The 17,145-nt window shown below is 48.8% G+C and overlaps 9 protein-coding genes across 9 annotated transcripts; 4 read left to right on the forward strand and 5 right to left on the reverse strand.

Annotated features, from left to right (window-relative positions):
* Window positions 1-516: 516 nt before the first annotated feature.
* Window positions 517-1,500, forward strand: BDV38DRAFT_288388 (3-demethylubiquinone-9 3-methyltransferase; the record flags this gene model as incomplete). The annotated part of the gene is made up of 1 exon (XM_032061024.1): window positions 517-1,500. One exon carries the CDS (start codon window positions 517-519, stop codon window positions 1,498-1,500), a length of 984 nt encoding a protein of 327 aa, XP_031907794.1.
* Window positions 1,501-2,033: 533 nt separating this feature from the next.
* On the reverse strand, window positions 2,034-3,884 carry BDV38DRAFT_275683 (putative RING and UBP finger domain protein; the record flags this gene model as incomplete). Its single annotated transcript, XM_032058072.1, has 2 exons — window positions 2,034-3,260; window positions 3,321-3,884. The coding sequence occupies 2 exons, from the start codon at window positions 3,882-3,884 to the stop codon at window positions 2,034-2,036; spliced, it is 1,791 nt and encodes a 596-aa protein (XP_031907795.1).
* Window positions 3,885-4,782: 898 nt separating this feature from the next.
* BDV38DRAFT_288390 (ubiquitin family protein) lies at window positions 4,783-5,841 on the reverse strand (the record flags this gene model as incomplete). The annotated part of the gene is made up of 3 exons (XM_032061025.1): window positions 4,783-5,462; window positions 5,537-5,752; window positions 5,820-5,841. The coding sequence occupies 3 exons, from the start codon at window positions 5,839-5,841 to the stop codon at window positions 4,783-4,785; spliced, it is 918 nt and encodes a 305-aa protein (XP_031907796.1).
* Window positions 5,842-7,156: 1,315 nt separating this feature from the next.
* On the forward strand, window positions 7,157-9,269 carry BDV38DRAFT_11698 (transferase). Its single transcript, XM_032051056.1, has one exon. The coding sequence runs from the start codon at window positions 7,829-7,831 to the stop codon at window positions 9,170-9,172; it is 1,344 nt and encodes a 447-aa protein (XP_031907797.1). The 5' UTR covers window positions 7,157-7,828; the 3' UTR covers window positions 9,173-9,269.
* On the reverse strand, window positions 9,270-10,619 carry BDV38DRAFT_11231 (uncharacterized protein). The gene has a single exon (XM_032050988.1). It carries the CDS (start codon window positions 10,193-10,195, stop codon window positions 9,368-9,370), a length of 828 nt encoding a protein of 275 aa, XP_031907798.1. The 5' UTR covers window positions 10,196-10,619; the 3' UTR covers window positions 9,270-9,367.
* BDV38DRAFT_11715 (F-box protein) lies at window positions 10,331-12,101 on the forward strand. Its single transcript, XM_032051061.1, has 2 exons — window positions 10,331-10,960; window positions 11,034-12,101. Exons 1-2 carry the CDS (start codon window positions 10,465-10,467, stop codon window positions 11,900-11,902), a joined length of 1,365 nt encoding a protein of 454 aa, XP_031907799.1. The 5' UTR covers window positions 10,331-10,464; the 3' UTR covers window positions 11,903-12,101.
* A 474-nt stretch (window positions 12,102-12,575) lies between these two features.
* On the reverse strand, window positions 12,576-13,117 carry BDV38DRAFT_11209 (uncharacterized protein). Its single transcript, XM_032050987.1, has one exon. It carries the CDS (start codon window positions 12,986-12,988, stop codon window positions 12,665-12,667), a length of 324 nt encoding a protein of 107 aa, XP_031907800.1. The 5' UTR covers window positions 12,989-13,117; the 3' UTR covers window positions 12,576-12,664.
* On the reverse strand, window positions 13,081-15,539 carry BDV38DRAFT_288394 (Zn(II)2Cys6 transcription factor domain-containing protein; the record flags this gene model as incomplete). The annotated part of the gene is made up of 4 exons (XM_032061026.1): window positions 13,081-13,181; window positions 13,234-13,432; window positions 13,487-14,338; window positions 14,403-15,539. 4 exons carry the CDS (start codon window positions 15,537-15,539, stop codon window positions 13,081-13,083), a joined length of 2,289 nt encoding a protein of 762 aa, XP_031907801.1.
* A 1,071-nt stretch (window positions 15,540-16,610) lies between these two features.
* BDV38DRAFT_11737 (uncharacterized protein) lies at window positions 16,611-17,058 on the forward strand. The gene has a single exon (XM_032051066.1). The coding sequence runs from the start codon at window positions 16,650-16,652 to the stop codon at window positions 16,953-16,955; it is 306 nt and encodes a 101-aa protein (XP_031907802.1). The 5' UTR covers window positions 16,611-16,649; the 3' UTR covers window positions 16,956-17,058.
* The last annotated feature ends 87 nt before the right edge of the window (window positions 17,059-17,145 follow it).

Genomic DNA, 17,145 nt, shown 5'->3' on the forward strand with positions numbered 1-17,145 from the left:
AGAGCAAGGCTAGCTAATATTAATGGGTACTGAGTAGATTCTGTAAATGGCTGTGTCCCTTGAGCTTGTAGTCAGTCGTGTAGTAGAGCCCAAAGTATGGGATCGGGATGCGGGTATGTGCAGCTAATGTACAGTATGTATATTGCTATAGAGCTACGAGCAAGTAAACAATGAGAAAGGGATGACATAAGTTCTTGGCATGTTTGTTCGCAATGCCAACATCACATTCGCGATAGCAGTTCAAAGCTTCAATCTCCAATTCTCGGCTTGTCATATCATTCAGAGATTGAGAAGCGCAGCAATGTCAACCAATTGATGATGCCCCTTATTAGGAAACCAAAGTATGCACTATATCATGTTCTTTTGTAGTCCAATGCAAAATCTAACTACCTAACAGATCCCATCTCCTTGAAAAGCCAATGCACCGTTGATCATCACCGACACCGCAACGAAATTATCACTTTAAATCAAACGGGAAAAGACAAAAAGCAATACTCTCATCCAACCTAATCCAAAATGTCCAAAATCAGACCAACCCTCCGCAAGGCTACCTCCCTCCTCCGCCATCTGAAATCCCCTCACCGAGCGCACTCCACCTCCGTCTCCGCCGATGAACTATCTCACTTCTCCTCCCTCGCCAGCAGCTGGTGGGATCCCATGGGCCCCAGCCGGGTCCTCCATCTCATGAACCCCCTCCGTCATGACTTCATCGCATCCTGTCTATTCGATAGCCTCCCACCACCACGCGCCAGCACACCCGAAAACCCCACCCCAACCCCAGTCAACAACCTCCGCTATCTCGACGTCGGCTGCGGCGGCGGCATCTTCGCCGAATCCCTGGCCCGCACGATCCCCACGAACGCCAACAGCCCCTCCCAAACAGTCACCCAAGCAGCCTCCATAACCGCCATCGACCCAACCTCAGCGCTCATCAAAATCGCTGGCGACCACGCGCGCATGGATCCCAAAGTCGAAGCGCACCTCCGCGACGGCAAATTCACCTACAAGAACTGCACGCTGGAGGACGTTGTCGCATCACTGCGTGAGACGCCTGAGGATGAGAAATTCGACATAGTCACGCTCTTTGAGGTTCTCGAGCATGTTGACTCCAATGCCACTTCGTCGCCTCTTGCCTTTTTGACGAACTGTCTTCGGGTTCTTCGTCCTGGTGGATGGTTGGTTGGGTCGACTATTGCACGCACTTTCCCCTCGTTTCTCGTCAACCAAGTCATTGCCGAGGCGCCGTGGCCGATTGGTGTTGTGCCAAAGGGGACGCACGAGTGGAGCAAGTTTGTTAATCCCGATGAGCTGTATGCTTGGGCTCAGGAGGGTCTGATGCGGAGTCAGGATGGAACGGCGCTGCGTGCTGGAGGTGATGCGTTGCAAGGTATGAGGTGGAAGTGCTCTGGAGTGATGTATTTCCCTGGTATAGGCTGGAAGTTGGTTCCTGGATCGGAGTACTGGGGCAACTATTTCTGGGCTATCAGGAAGGAGCTTTGAGTGAATACTTCGATCTGTGCTCCGTTCAGCTAGGTGAAGGGTTATAGTAAGGTGCATTTGGGCCTTGTAAAACAGTATTATTGTGTGTATATATAAAAATGTAGATTACAGATAGAGAAAGCAAATGAATGAGCTTTATGAATCAGGCTATGGTATGAATATTCGTCATTATTCGTAAAAGTAAGGCGCAAACACGTCATAACTGGCTCGTGCTACATCTACCTAAGTAGCAATCGGAGACTGCGATCGAACGACCGATCTTCCAGTGCACGAGCATTTTTGCACATGGCGTGTATCCGTAGAACTGCTTGTGCCCAGCTTAGACTTGCATGTTTCAAGCTGGGGGCAATTTGGGCGGCGATATCAGGTCGACCTTCAATGAATTGAACAGTGTGCTCCGCGACACGCCTGGGATTTCCTTCAAGGATTCCACATACAAAGTAAACGGGCTGATCCCAATAGTCATGCTATTGGGATATGTACAGGGAGTGAGAACGGCTTGGTCAGAGCCGCTACAGTTGTGCCCAGGATGATTATCTTCGTCCCTTCCCCTTGCCTTTCTTCTTGTTAGTCTGGGGTTCAGGAACACTGACAGTACCCTGGACGATATCCTCGCTTTCATTCCTCAGCCGTTCAGAGCCGCTAATAAAGAATGTGAGGTCCCTGTTTTGCTCGGTCAAGTCTGCATTCGTCGCTTTAAGGCCTTCCACCTCGGAAGTCAGGTGTTCAATGCGCTGCATCAAACTTTCATTCATAGTCTTCTCTTCCCGCCACTCCTTTTCCATTTTGCGCGCCATCGCCTCGAACTTCTCTGCACGTTTCTCGGCACGGGCCTTGTCTCGCTCGAGGTTGGGTAATGTCTCATTTTCCAGTTTATCGTATTGTGTGTGTAATGAGCGAAAGTTTGCGGTGGCTTTTTCAGCTGTTTCCTGCGCCGAAGCCGCGGCTGTGCTGGCCTGGGATGCCTTGTCAACAGCTCGCTCGACAATCTCCTCAAAATATGCCCGTTGGCTCTCAAGCTGGCTTGTGAGTAGATGAGTGTACTCCACGCTCATATTTTCTAGCTTTTCCCGGGGTACTGCATCTGTCCAGTCCGGCGGGTCGAGTGCACTGTTATCCGCAGCCGGGAGCTCTACAAGTTTGCCGTCGGTTTTGCTTTGTATGATGCGGTGAACATATGCGTCACCCACATAGTCCCAGACACGTTGCGTAGCGAGGTCCATGGCAAACGCGTGGGAGGTTTCTTTGTAGTGATCGAAAGCATGTGCGCCGTCGTAGCGACCGCAACCGACAATTCCGCAGATCAAGCAAATCCAAAGGTTGATATCGGAATGGCACACGCTGCATTCGGCCGGTTCGTCTTCATAGAGTGCGCCCTGGCTGCTTCTGCGGAACTCGTCTTGTGTGTAGCGACAGACGGGACACCCACTACCCTTCCACTTCTGCAGGCATGTACAATGGAAAACATGTTGACAGATTATCGTAAGCAGGCCAGTGGTCTCATCCATGCGTTCTAGACAGACAGGGCATGTTGGCAGCTCGACAAGGGCCGGTGTGGGAGGTGCTAGAGGTCTCGTAGATAGTGTGGCTGATGGTATAGTGCTGGATTGTCCCGTAGAGGATATGGTTGCACGCTGGGGACTAGTCGCAGAATGAGATAAGAGAGTGTCCTGATGAGTAGCCGTACCCCCGTGCTGTGCTTGTGAATCCACGGCTTGAACCTCCACTGTTTTCACGAATACGACATGGCATGTTTCAGGCTTTTTGAGAGAACGATAAGAAATCAATGCCAAGATATGCAATTAGGAAGTAACACTCACCTCCATGCTATTGAAGACCTTCCCATTCCATTCCTTCTGCCATTCCTTGGCTTTCTTCCCGCTGCGGAATTTTAACAGAACCATATACCGATTGGCTCTGGCGGTCCTAATCATCCGGAAATGGCTCACGTCATCCATGCTTGCTTCACCAACAAATCCCAGAAAATCCGATGGTGACATATATGACGGAACGGCGAGTATACACAAAGTCGTGCAGTCATCGTCCGGATACAAGAGGGAAGAATGTTCCTCCACATGTGCGTCCTGACGTGGGTTAGAGCCCCCGCCCAGTTCATCGTACGGCTGTCTTGCAGCAGCGGATCCTTTCAGGTACGAAGGATAATCCTCCTCAACTAGATACGGCGTCTCCTGTGCATCTCGGTACAGATGCACTATTCCCCAGGTACTATCGGAGGTTTGTTGATCGAGTGGTATATATTTACCCTTCGTACGTAGACCTCCCAGAATATCAGTGCCGATCCCCATTGAAACGAGGTTATCCCTGAGATCGCTTCGTCTACCAGCCCGCTTCGGGACTATTGCCTCCTGATCCGTAGGTATCATATCAATGCACTCCACTGAAAGTTTATCCAATCTCGGGTCTTCCTCAAAATCGGGGGCGCTGGTCGGCGATTTCGTATGAAGGAGAGGGGCAGTGGGATGTACAGTCGAAGCTACGGAATTTGAGCTGCAAGCGTCACTAGAAAGAAGCGTCGAAGCGCTTGAAACTTTTCCGTTCGAATGATGGCGGGCTGAGCGTCGCGACCGCTTCTGAAATGGCTGTAAAGCTTCACATATGGAGTCAATGGATAGCGATGTTGGGGATTGATCGTCTGAACTATGGAAGGCACCTCTGGGGCCAGATGATGGGCGTGCAAATAATTCAATCGCAAGGTGGTAAAAATATGAGGGCATCCCGACCGATGCTCACATCGCTGGGATTCTGCGAGTTGTTGCGACAACAAGTTCCAAACTCTTTGGATTGTTTGTCAAGAACATTCACTCCATAGCTTAAAGTTCCATCCCGCCTTCCGCAAGCCACTTCAAGTTGTCACGTGTGATAGGGAGCTGTGGCAAACTGGATGCGCTAACGGCTGCGAGGTCAATCGGCATGAAATATTATTACTACTGAACTTCAACTCCTTTCGCATTCGCAAATAGCTACGATAGTTTTATGCGCATATGAATACAAAAGAAACAAGACAAGGATCCTATGATCTACGGATTCTAGAAGACACCGTTCTATACCAAGCCAGAATACCGAACAGAATCGGTCGTTATTCATTGTAGAGAAGGATCGTAGATAATAAGGACTGAACTATGTAATGCACCACAACATTGTGTAGTGATACAGAAAGCAGTATGCTGTTGAAACATATTCATAAAAGCCTAGAACCAACCGAACGCCATGCATGGCTACTCAACCCAGTTGAGTCGCGATAGCAGAAAATCAAACAAGACATTAGTTTCCACCACGGAGACGTAGAACCAGATGTAAGGTGCTCTCCTTCTGGATGTTGTAGTCGGAGAGCGTGCGTCCATCCTCTAGCTGCTTACCAGCAAAGATAAGACGTTGCTGGTCTGGGGGAATACCCTCCTTGTCTTGGATCTTCGACTTAACGTTATCGATAGTGTCCGAGCTCTCAACTTCCAAGGTGATAGTCTTGCCGGTGAGTGTCTTAACGAAGATCTGCATACCACCACGAAGACGAAGGACCAAGTGCAATGTAGACTCTTTCTGAATGTTGTAATCGGACAAAGTGCGACCATCTTCGAGCTGCTTGCCGGCGAAAATGAGACGCTGCTGGTCAGGAGGAATGCCCTCCTTATCTTGAATCTTTGACTTCACATTGTCGATCGTGTCGGATGATTCAACCTCCAGTGTGATTGTCTTTCCAGTGAGAGTCTTGACGAAAATTTGCATACCACCACGCAAGCGCAGAACCAAGTGAAGAGTAGATTCCTTCTGAATATTGTAGTCCGACAGAGTACGACCATCCTCGAGCTGCTTACCAGCGAAGATCAAACGCTGCTGGTCGGGAGGAATACCTTCCTTGTCCTGGATCTTGCTTTTAACGTTGTCGATGGTATCGCTCGACTCAACCTCGAGGGTAATAGTCTTTCCAGTGAGGGTCTTCACGACTATAGATAGATCAGTTAGTAAGTCTATAACTTGATATCTTTGCAAGTGGCAAACAGGGCAATAGAGAACATACAGATCTGCATTCCACCACGGAGACGAAGAACAAGGTGAAGGGTGGACTCCTTCTGGATGTTATAGTCAGAGAGGGTGCGGCCATCCTCAAGCTGCTTGCCAGCAAAGATCAAGCGCTGCTGGTCAGGAGGAATGCCCTCCTTATCCTGAATCTTGCTCTTGACATTGTCGATAGTGTCGCTCGACTCGACCTCCAAAGTGATGGTCTTGCCGGTAACTAGAGACGGAGTGTTAGAAGGTGCCAAGTGGCGCTAAACTGGAGAATGGGAGTTAGGTATACTCACGAGTCTTGACGAAGATCTGCATGATGACCGCGATGAAAGTATTTCAGTGGTATAGAAGGTAGTAAGGAGTATTCTAGGAGACGTTGGGAGAAAGGTAGGTTGGCAACAGCCGCAGGAACTGAGAGGGTGATGAAGGATGAAGAAGTTAGAAGGCGAGAAGGAGGAAGAGCAGTTTAAGTAGGTGGTCAGGAGAGATGAGGGGAGAGGCAAAGGAGGCGAAGCGCCTTAGTCAGTCAGGGTCGGTCAGTGATAGGTCGATAACGTGATGTAAGGACGGACCATGGCGGTCAATTCACTCTTAAATGGATAAGCGCCGGTTGAACCTTAGGATTCTGGCATCTCCTGGCACTTTCTCCTCCTTGTCCGACCAGTCAGAGGGCGATCCTTTCTTCCTCCGCCAGCGAACTCTCAGTGGAACTTGGGGAAACTGCTAGAAGTGTTCCGGCGGATGACTCAGTCGACTCGTTATCGACTCCTACTTGCTGGCTTCTACATGCGATTATGGTACTGCGAGAGTGCAAAGTGGACTTCTGGGTTCAAAGTTTTCACTAGAATGGTGGCTGAGAACGACGGAAACCGAAGAAATTGTGTCATCCATACCTTGGGGAAGACTCATTATCAGTTTAAGGATGGAGTAGGGACAATTCCGTCCGTACCCGCCACTGACGCCACCAGTCGGCATCTTCAAACGGAAATCTTCCATTTTCCTTCGTTACCTATAATGGAAACCATATTGATGTTGAAAATTTTGTTGCTCTGCACGCTTGTGGCAACAGCTAGCTTATTTTCTTCATAAAAATGCCTTAGAAGGTGATTAACTTTTTGTGTCCCAACTCCTGCGACCTCCTGCGCGGTGTCGCTGCAAGTAGCGATGACGTGTGAAATCCGGGCTTATCGCCCCGAGAGGGGGCAGTGGACACTCTTAGTAGCCTAATAGTTGGGTCACTGAGACGGCCCCGGCCAGCGCTAACGGCAGGAGGGTCAGGTGATCGACCTTGCGCATCCGGTAATTCTCCACTCCTGAATAGGCAGGTACAATGATTAGTTAATCACTGAGAGTAAGTAACTAACTACCTAACTGAACTATATTAGTGAGATGAGTTGTTTACAAGCCAGGATGGCAACACTTCGACTATTTGCTGACGTCTACCTATGGTTAGCTTCATTCTACGTACTGTTTCAATTGACCTATAGATGGTGGAGGCATCTACTACTATGCGTTATTTAGATGGGAGGTTGAAATGGCCTCGTGGATATAGCCGAGACACTACTCTGTAGCTAGATAACCTGGAATCCATTTTTCATCTCAAGTATTACATGAAGACCTAACCCTCGGAGGTATTAATTCCAGGGTGTTGCTGTCATTAAAACCAATAACATAATATCTGACTGCGCTTTCCAATCTCTCTCAGGAAGAAGCCGGGACTGATAAACAATGAACCGCCGGTAGTTGGCAGTCAGGTTCTCCGGAGTTATGCAATTTCTTTACAGCTCCCCTTAAGAAGTTAAGCCTTACAGCCAGGAAGAAAATCAGCCAATACCATAGCCGCCATCACCGTAGTTCACCCAGTCAAAGTCGCTCAGTTGTCCAACTTAGAAAATGAGCTTGTATGTAGGTTATTGTACAGGTCATATGGCATACTTGAATCCGCTTCTTCGATATACGCCGGAAACAAGTGACAAACTCTATTTCAAATTCAAGCAAAGAATTGGCCATCATTGCTTATTCTTTGGTTTCTGGGTATGGCTGAGTAACGATTATGTGGAACAATAATAAGAAATTTGTGGCCTGAAAAAAAAGGGGACCAATTAGCATTGGTTGCCTGAACATAATCCAGACGGTCGGGCAGCCCATTTGGGATTAGCAGGCTTATGAGAGATGTGGATATAAAATAAGATATAGTATAGTAATCTTGAGACTAGTAAGATATCAACCCTCTATTTCTCTTCTTCCCTTTTTCAATCTATACTCATCTTAGCCCGATCAGGATTTTTATGACTGTCAAGCCATGGGTGACATGAAATATGAACTGTCCGATATGGACAAAATCGGTATCACGAAGACTGTGAAAGTCTTACTATTCTATGAGCTCCAACCCACCATTGATCCAGATAGATTGGTCACCTCCATGGCGGAAGGGGTGAAGAACGCGACCATCCAACTGCCCTTCATGGCAGGGAACCTGGAATTCAACGAGTATGGTAAACTTTGTATTGTGATACCACCAGGAAGCCAGGTCAAACTCAATATTCGCCGGTTTGAGTACAAGGAACAAAAATCGCTTTCCACCCTAGTCCAGGACTCATTTTCTCCAGATAATATGGACTTTATCGAGTTTTTACCGGAGGAGCCAGCAACCCCAAAGCAGATCTGCGCTCTTCAATTAAGTCTCGTGGAGGGTGGCCTGATTCTAGGGTTATTGATAAATCACGCGGCTGGAGACTGGTCTGCCATTGATACATTTGTGTCTCTTATCTGTCAAAGCTGCAAGGCACATCAGGAAGAGTTGAAAATGCCTACCTACACCCCAGACCTCAACAGAGCTCCATACAACGCGCCAGAGATCGGCTCAACCTTCTCCAGGCAAGAACATCTGGAAAAGCTCCCAATGTTCCACGTCATGGAGAAGAGCCAATTCAAACTAAAGCCGCCACCTACCTTCCGATCAAGCATGTACAGGGTCTCTGAGTCATCCATACAACAGCTCAAAGCACGGTGCACCCCATATCTGACCGAGGTAGACTACATAACCTCGTACGACTGCATATCTGCACTTGCCTGGACGTCAATTACACGTGCCCGGCTCAATCTGCACCCAGAAAAATCCTCCTTGCCATCCCGTTTCGTTCACCCCATTGATGTCCGCACTCGCGATCCAGAGAAGAAAACTTCTGAGCGTTACTTTGGCAACGCCGTCATCGGGTCTCAAGCAGGCCCTGCTACTGCCGAAACCCTGGTTTCAGATGGTGACCGTGGTCTCGCAGCTGCAGCTACCTTAATCCGTCAATCTATAAACTCCACCAACCTATACACGATCAGCCACATGACCTCCCTCATAAAGTCGCTCACTCCGATGGAGACACTGGGCTCCCAGGCAGACTTCAGTGATATGGACGTGTTCATGAATACTTGGTACTCGGGGAATGCCCAAAAGTACGATATTGGGGGTGATTTGAGACCTGTTGCATTTCGGGTTCCTTTGTCCCTCCCTGGAGCTTGCGCGGTAATCTTGCCAAACTTTTCAAGTGGAGCAACGAGGATCTTTGAGGTTTTAGTGCAGGTAGAGGTTGAGGAACATGAGGAGCTGAGGAAGGACCCGGAGTTTTTAAGGTACTTTGAGGTTGTTGGGTGATGAGGATTGTTTTATTGTTTAATGGAAGTGATTGTTCCATTTTCATAGTGGCATACAATTCTCAAGGTAAATAGGAACATTAAGCAGCATTCTGATGAATGAACAGGACATTAGATAGTTATCAGAACCAAGGAAACCCCTTTTGATATCACAGATTAAGGTAGCTCATCTCACCCTTGTACTATGTAGGTCAAATCAATGGGGCAAGACTAGACGAGCTAGGAGCAGCAGCTCAGCGGGTCCGAGTTGAATATCCCTTTCAAGGGGCACAGGTGGTCTACACAGAATACGCTGAAATTCCAGTATAACTGGGGGACCCTGAACGTAGGGGGGGTTCGCTCCTTGATGAACCTCAGTGGTGGAGACCAACACAGCCCGATAGCTAGGTGGCGCCGAGATTCGCGGTTGTTCGAGCATCCAAACCTCAGGCACGTACTTTTCAAATACCATGCTTCTGGCATTCCTTGTCACCTTGATAAGTAGAACGATATGAACTTTCCCCTCAGAGTTGGAAATCCACCACTGGGCGTCCTGCCGCAGACGCGGCATAGATTCAGATACCCCAGCTTCTATTACCAGGGTCGGCCAGTCACTCTCCAGAGATCGGACGACAGAGTTCGTGAATGCACTGTCCCCCTCTTTCTTCGAGGCGGTCGGCCCCACATAGAGGGTGGCCCCGAGGGACAGAAACTGGTCGATACCGATGTTCATAGTGGAGAACTGGGCCGCAATCATTCGTTCGAAATTTCTATGCGCAATTTCGTGCGCGCGGGTAGGGACCTTAATTATGAGGGTGTTAATATCTTGAAAGTATGTAAACTGGACTGCACCTAGTTGCCTCCGGTGGGCGTCGATAAAACTGAAATCCTTGGGCGAAACATGCTTGAAGGATAGACACTGGCTGATGTCTTCGGTGACCAGTCTATTTCTTGTCTCTGCGACGGCTGTCTTGATCGCTCGTATACCTGTGTAGGTGGTAGGAGGGTATACCTCCGTCAGCGCGAGTTCGGATGACGTGAGCATTTTTACCGCGGACAGGCGAGGCGAAGTATTTATCGCTATCAAGGTGGATTCGTGGGGTTGTGTTACCGGGTATTCTTTGCGATAAGAAGATGGGATTTGAATCAATACCGTCTCGCGAGAGGGAAAGAACTGTAGCTTCGAGGACTGTAGGAGTGTGATGCTGATGATGTGAGTGAGAAGAAGAAACAAAAACTAGCCGTGACAACAGCGGTGAATGTTGATCCGTACTTGAGTCATGACGATTCACTCATCAAGGGCAGACTTCTCAAATGGCAACACCCGTACAACTGCTTCATCTGCCCACAGAGATCCTGACAGGGATTCTAGAAGAGGTCCCATCGCAAGCCTCTCTTGCGAGTCTCGCGCGGACATGTCGACGTCTTCAAATGCAGGTAGAGCCTTATCTCTACCGGTCTGTCTATCTGGGCAACCATGCCGGAGAAAGCTTCACCTATGCCTTGGACCGTAAGATGCTTCGCGCAGAATACATACAAGAGCTTGTGATTCACTATCACTATCTTGAAGACGTTCCAAATGAGGACGAATATTATCCAATCCTCGTGGAAAGCCTGGTACCAACCATCGGCCGCCTGATCAACCTGAAACGACTTGTCGTCAAGGGCCTTGAATATGATATATGTCGATCTTGTGATGACCCGGATTTCGGGCCTGGTCCAAGACTCGACGCTTTGTCTGAAATCTGGTCCTGGCTCTTCCAGCAATCAACCCAGTCGATGTCGGGCGTTCTGCCTTCCTTAGCAACATGTCTGCTACTCCATGTTCCACTTTACAACCCCCACCTCCCTATTCTGTACATACACACACTAACAGCCTCAAGGCGAGCTGATTATGAACGACCTTATACCTACACCCCTACAAAATCCAACGGCCGACCTTTGGTACTTTTCCTCGCGCGAGACTGTCCTGCTTCATCCCAAGCTACGGAAGCTGAGTATAGTAGCAGCCATCATTTCCGGCCTGAGCTCGGAAACACTGAGTTATACCAAGAGACCCTGGTTTAGCCCAACATCCTTGGAAACCCTTACCCTTCTCTGCTGCGACGTATCGCCACACGCTCTCCAAGAGATGCTCAAATTCCCCAAAGCTCTCAAGAACTTCACCCTGAAGGGATCCCCATGGACGACCCGGCCAGACCACTACCCCACAGACCGAGGAGCGATCGTGAACGCCCTAAAAGCGCAAGCACATTCACTCCTTAGCCTCGAACTAGACTTCTACCTGCGCACGGACTGCCCAGCCCTCGACTTCCGCGACTTCAAATGTCTCCAACACCTCACCATTGACCCGAAGGTCCTGAGAGGCGATAATGGCGGGCAAAGCCCCGAGGCGGAGAAACACCTCCGCCAAAATTGTCACCTCCCCCCGAGTCTCCGATCCCTGCGTTTCCGAGAGTATAGAGAATGGGATAGACCGGATCTGCTAACGCTATCCATCGTTCTCGACTGGGTGATGTCTGGAGGCTTACCGAACGTAGAGAACATCACGGTCCAGTCGGCCACGTACTTTTCGCACGCGATATTGGGCGCACCAGTCCCGGATGGAAAGTCATTCCAGCAAGCGTTCCGGACCGTCGGGGTGGCGTTAGCAGTGGAGCGTGTGCGGTCCTCCCTTGGCGATGAGCACCTTACCATTGATTGCAAATGTTGCTCGTTCTGTTGGCGGTACTTAGATCAATGGGATAACTGAATACCAAGTCACACAGTTCCTCATATTGGTCATATTAGACCATACCCACTGTGGAGCCACCAATTCGTAGTCCAAATTTAGGAACTCTCAATAGCAGAGGCTAAGTAAAAAAGATCGCCAACCAATACAGAAAGTAAACGTGGCTATAGGTTACGGTGAGGAAAGCCTCGTTGCCTCGTTCTCAAAATAGCAGTACAGGAAGACCCAAATTTAGGATAATTGCCCAATGCAGTCGAAACTTCGTACAGGACACATGGCGGTATGCTGCCATAACCGACTTCGCCCGAGTCCGAGGGAGCACTTGCAACAGATTGGCTGGGGAGAGGCCAACTCACTGTTATACGGTGTTAGTGTTACTACGTTGACCGCATTGTTGCTACTGGTTGCTGGGGTTGCAAATGTCTAGACGGTGTAAGTCCTGTACGAGTCTCACTTTGAGCGTATGCTCGAGTTGGTCCGTATATGAATTATATATATTACCCTGTGACTTGGCTCTAGCTTCAAGGCAACCAAGAGCAGCCGAGTGTGCTAACACACTTTTTCTTTTTTTTTCTGTGGATTTAAAACAGGGGAAAAACGAGTAAAACCAATAAGAGTGAAGCTTCATGCCACACAGCCCTTCCCACACTCCGATATTGAGATACAATACCCATAATAGATAACAAGATCAGAATCAAGATAAATCAAGGGAAACACAAATGCACACACAGACATACGCTAACCAGGCACATAAATGCAAAAAAGCAGCATCATAAGCGGGAACTAGCCTCCACTATACGTCGGCAACTCGGTTGCGCTCATCGTTTGCTGCTGCAAAACATTTCGTGACCATACAATATCATGACATTCGTGATCCTCATCATCGCTGTTTATAATACTGTGCGAGAAAGGTACACCACTAGAAGCAAAAAGAGTGTGTAAGTTGAAACAACGCAAGAGACAACAGGTAAGCTTTAGGCTAGACTGGCAAAAACAAAAAATAAAATAAAAAAATATGTAGAGAAGACCGAGACGGAAAACAAGAATGGATAGAACGATCGTAGTTGCTAATGGCTTAATGCGAGTCATAATCGTGAATGCCGGCATATCTCATAGTTTCATACCGTGCCGATGCCGTCATCTTTGAGAAGCCGTGAGAAAAACAAGCGCAATGTACCATCATTCTCATAACTTATCGTTTAATTGGCGCGGACAACAAGTCTTGAAACAAACTTATTCGATAAACAGTCAAAGTCGTTGCGGTTAAATTTCAAATTGGAGCGGCTACGGAGATAGCTCTCTGGATGGAGGTTAGCAAGATAAATACGCTGCGCGGCATCCGACTTTCTTACCGTGATCCTTGACATGTTGGCGAACCTCGGTCATTGCGCTGCAAACATCCGGGTTCGAGTGCAGCAGGTGGTGGTGCTTTTGTGTTTCCCACTCGGTGAATGCGGGAAGTTTCTGCGAAATCGCCTGAAACAAGCCAACAATAACGCCGACGGGGGTAGTCTCCATGTCGTTGCAGAATTTCTCGACCTGGGCAGCATCCTGGCAACCGTTAGCATCTCTGCAAAATCCCATATTATCCCAAAGACAACTTACAGGAGTGCGGTAATGGCAGTCGAACTGCATCTCTTCCCATACGGCCAAAAGAATGGACGCAAGGATGAAGATTGTTGGCCAGTTCTTCAGCTTCTCTCCACTGTAGACGCTGGAGTAGAGGCTAGAGAGCTCTTCCAGAACATCCTTTTGTAACTCACGCCACATGTTTGCCATAGCACACTTGATTTGGAAGTTGATCATTACCGGCGCCAATGTCTTGCCCTTGAACTTTGACTTCTCTGCTGTAATCTTTCCAAGAAGTGGCTCTTCCTCGCCTAGGCCTTCGACCAACGTGACATGGAGCGTCAGATTGTAGGCAATGATAAGCTTCAAGGCTTTGCGGATCACCGGCATCTTTGTGCGGTAATAGAACCGGAACGCGGTCTTCAGCATTTGTGTCAGGAACGGAGTACCTTCAAAGTAATCATCAACAAATTTCTCGAAAGTACCGTTTCCATCAATATGGCGATCGAGATAATCAGATAACATAGCGGTTGAAATCCCTTCCATTCCAGCAGAAAGCTTAGCGGTTTCCACCTCGAACTTCGTGGGTCCTCGGTTGTACGTCTCTACCCAGTCGACACTGAAGCACTCATCGTTGTGCACATAAACCTCGCGAGCATTGATGGGAAGAATTTGACCATAGCCGTGGGTGATGAAGAGAGTCCTCTCATGCTCTGAGAATCCTTTGATATTGTCTACTGAGAACCCAAGCTTAATATGACGCTCGTAGTCAGCTTTCCAGTCCTTCATGAAGTAGCCAATTTCCTTAATGTCAATGCGGGTGCATGGCACCTGCCAGAGCCGAGCGTGCGATGGTTGACAGCCAGCACAGGGTTCGCCTTTGTCGCACTATTTTAACGGTTAGTCAACTGTCTCAGGGCTCGCCTTATCAGTAATTAGACGGACTACTTACAGTTTTCTTCAAGAATTTGCAACGGAGACACGCTCTTAACTTGCGAATCTCGCTGGCTTGTTTCCGCTGATCTGGCTTGAGCGGGCCCTTCCGCTTTCCAACACGCTTCTCGGTTTCTGGCTTTCCATTTTGTGACTGCTTCCGAACTTTTGTCTCGGCAGTCTTGGCAGCAATAGGGCTCTTGCGGGATGGCTTCCTTGTAGGAGGAGAGGTAGACGAGGCTTGTGACCCGGTTGACCGTGTAGGTGACGAAGGCTTCTTGATGGGGACTGGAATAGGTCGCACAATGGCCACAGGGCTGACCGCAGTCGGTGACTGCGAGCCATGCGAGGTATGGTCGAACGACACACGTCGGGTCATTGTGTTATTGAAGGCGGCGTCAAAGTTGGTGTCCGAACTGGGCGAGTTAACTGGATTCGAAATCTCTACAAAGCTGCCATATGACGTTGAATATGATGACTCCGAGAGGCTCCTATCATGCAATGTCTGTGTGGGATTGATGAAGAACCCTTGGTCGGGGAAGTACTCATGCGAGCGGCGCGGCTCAATAGTGCTCCAGCCATTGTCGCTGCTCGAACTGGCCAACGAACGGACCTCCAAGTACGTGTCCGCGGGCGAGCTGCTGTCTATTACGTTCTGCGGCGCGGCGTACGAGGGAATCTCAGGTAGGCCATGCGCTAGGCCATCGGACGGAAAGGCCATCAGGTCAGATTGCAGATCTTGATAAGGAAAAGGAACCATGTCAACCGGTGCGGATAGAGGCAGATATGGACCGTCTAAGAGACCCCCGCCCAATTGTCCTTGGGGTGTAGCAGAGATTAAATCAATGGGGGACGAGTGGATGGGCATCCCATAGCTTGCGGTCGTGAACTGAGGAGCGGAGGCTTCCTCATGAGAGTACTGAAGGTGGGGTTGCATGTGCTGAAATTGCCAGTCGACTAACAGATTGGGATCGTGAGCTACCGACTGTTCAAATGCGTGACCGCTGGTTTGCAAGGGAGAAATGTCTCGCGCTCCTTCTGCTCGGTGGGAAGCCTGGTGGTCCACCGCCACGGGCCATGACTGAGGCTGGAGGTAGTTTCTCGAGTCATAATCGAGGCCGATAAAGCCGTCGCTGGAAATATCGACATTTGACATTGTGTCAATTGACTATGTACCAAGGGGGAGGGGAAACAAGAAATAGGAAAGGGAAAAATTCATCAAAAAATAAAATAAAATAAACGACAGACGGGGGTGGTACAAAAAACAAATAAGAGGTAGGATTGGAAGTGAAATCGGCAGCGGCGAAGCCTGAGGACAAAGGCCTTCGGGAGAGCAGAAAGCCCAGAATCCGGGGGTACGAAAGAAAAGAAGAGAAGAGGATGATAGGATGAGGCCATGGCGGGCATGAAGCGGTGGGGAGCAAAGCAGCGGTGAGGCGGGAGTTGCGTCGGCCGGAGATACGCTAGGGGATCCTGGGATGGAGTTATCGCTATCGGAGTGGGGAGGTTGGGTCATCCGCCGTCCCGTCATGCCTTCCCACTGGCTTGTCCTTTGGGGGGGAAGAACGGGAATCATGCTACCGTGACCATGATTAAATGCCACGCCGCTTGTAATTTATCTTTTCCTTCTCCGCTTTCTCTCTTCTCACTCACTCACTCGCACCTCTACCTACATAACCTGTACTGTACTCTGTATATTTTTCTTGTTTTCTGTCTTTTCTGGTAACGGCTTCGTCAGAGTGGCAACAAAATACTCGAACCAATTTAACCATAACTTTCACGAGTACTAGTCGACAGGCTTCTAGGGTAATATCCGCATCAAACTAGTCAAACTACAGTCAGTGTGGACCAGTTTCTCCCCACTACCCTGTACGGTAATGGTTGAGTAAATACTAAATACACCACCCGGAACCTTCGACACATTCCTCGATTGACGAGTCTCATGATATTCCCTTTTATCTGTCAGATCGCCAATTGTTAGGGTTATAGATACGCTAGTGGGATACACACATGCATCCGATTTCCCTACCGTGCTTAGCGCGGCGTTTCCAAACGGAGGTTTGTTCTTTACTGTACAGAGTAAGCAGGTATATTACGTTTCAAAAGGATGTACATCATGCACTCATTCATCATATGTCTTAGTGAGCAGCCATTGATAATAACACAAATGTCTGTCATTCACCTTGCATTTTCTTTTTTTTTTTTTTTTTTTTTTTTTTTTTTCCTAGTTTTTTCCTGACTCCTTGTCAACAAACTCAACACAACTATGTGTATGTTTCGTGCTGACAATAAGCGTGAGAGTAAAGAGAGGCTGGTCCCGTTTACCCGAGTACCACGGTACAGCCACGGTTTCCTCCGTCAAAGGCACATGGGTGCACATTCGGGAAAGAAGATCAGTGGAAACCACCAAGATCGTTATTATTCGACGAAGCCTCCCCGCCCATTGGTAGTTGGCTCCGATTCAGCTGGCTGTGGCAATAATGTTGGGGCTCGGAAAGACCCCGCTGACCATACCCGTACGCACGGTATAGTAATTGAGGACCTCCTTAGGTGCTCTCTACCTACTACCTAAGATGGGTTACCTTGTAGCAGACTGTGCTCTCTGTATGGATGGCGTGTCCAGGCTTGCAGCAATTGCTCAGACGAATCAGTCAATATTAGCTTCCAATTATAGCCTCACCTCCGTCAACGTTCAATCACTGACGCACACATGTTGACAACAGGGCGGCTGACGCTGCAGTAGCTTCAACCGTATTACCTGG

This window comes from Aspergillus pseudotamarii, assembly GCF_009193445.1.
Source record: "Aspergillus pseudotamarii strain CBS 117625 unplaced genomic scaffold BDV38scaffold_100, whole genome shotgun sequence".
In the NCBI taxonomy this organism is placed as follows: Eukaryota; Fungi; Ascomycota; class Eurotiomycetes; order Eurotiales; family Aspergillaceae; genus Aspergillus; species Aspergillus pseudotamarii.

Excerpts from the sequence above, each read along its gene's own strand:
- BDV38DRAFT_11698 (XM_032051056.1), top strand. The coding sequence starts at position 7,829 with ATGGGTGACATGAAATATGAACTGTCCGATATGGACAAAATCGGTATC.
- BDV38DRAFT_11231 (XM_032050988.1), bottom strand. The coding sequence starts at position 10,195 with ATGCTCACGTCATCCGAACTCGCGCTGACGGAGGTATACCCTCCTACC.
- BDV38DRAFT_11715 (XM_032051061.1), top strand. The coding sequence starts at position 10,465 with ATGGCAACACCCGTACAACTGCTTCATCTGCCCACAGAGATCCTGACA. Across the intron at positions 10,961-11,033 it reads TCTGCCTTCCTTAGCAACAT|GCGAGCTGATTATGAACGAC; the intron begins GTCTGCTACTCC and ends AACAGCCTCAAG.
- BDV38DRAFT_11209 (XM_032050987.1), bottom strand. The coding sequence starts at position 12,988 with ATGCCGGCATTCACGATTATGACTCGCATTAAGCCATTAGCAACTACG.
- BDV38DRAFT_11737 (XM_032051066.1), top strand. The coding sequence starts at position 16,650 with ATGTGTATGTTTCGTGCTGACAATAAGCGTGAGAGTAAAGAGAGGCTG.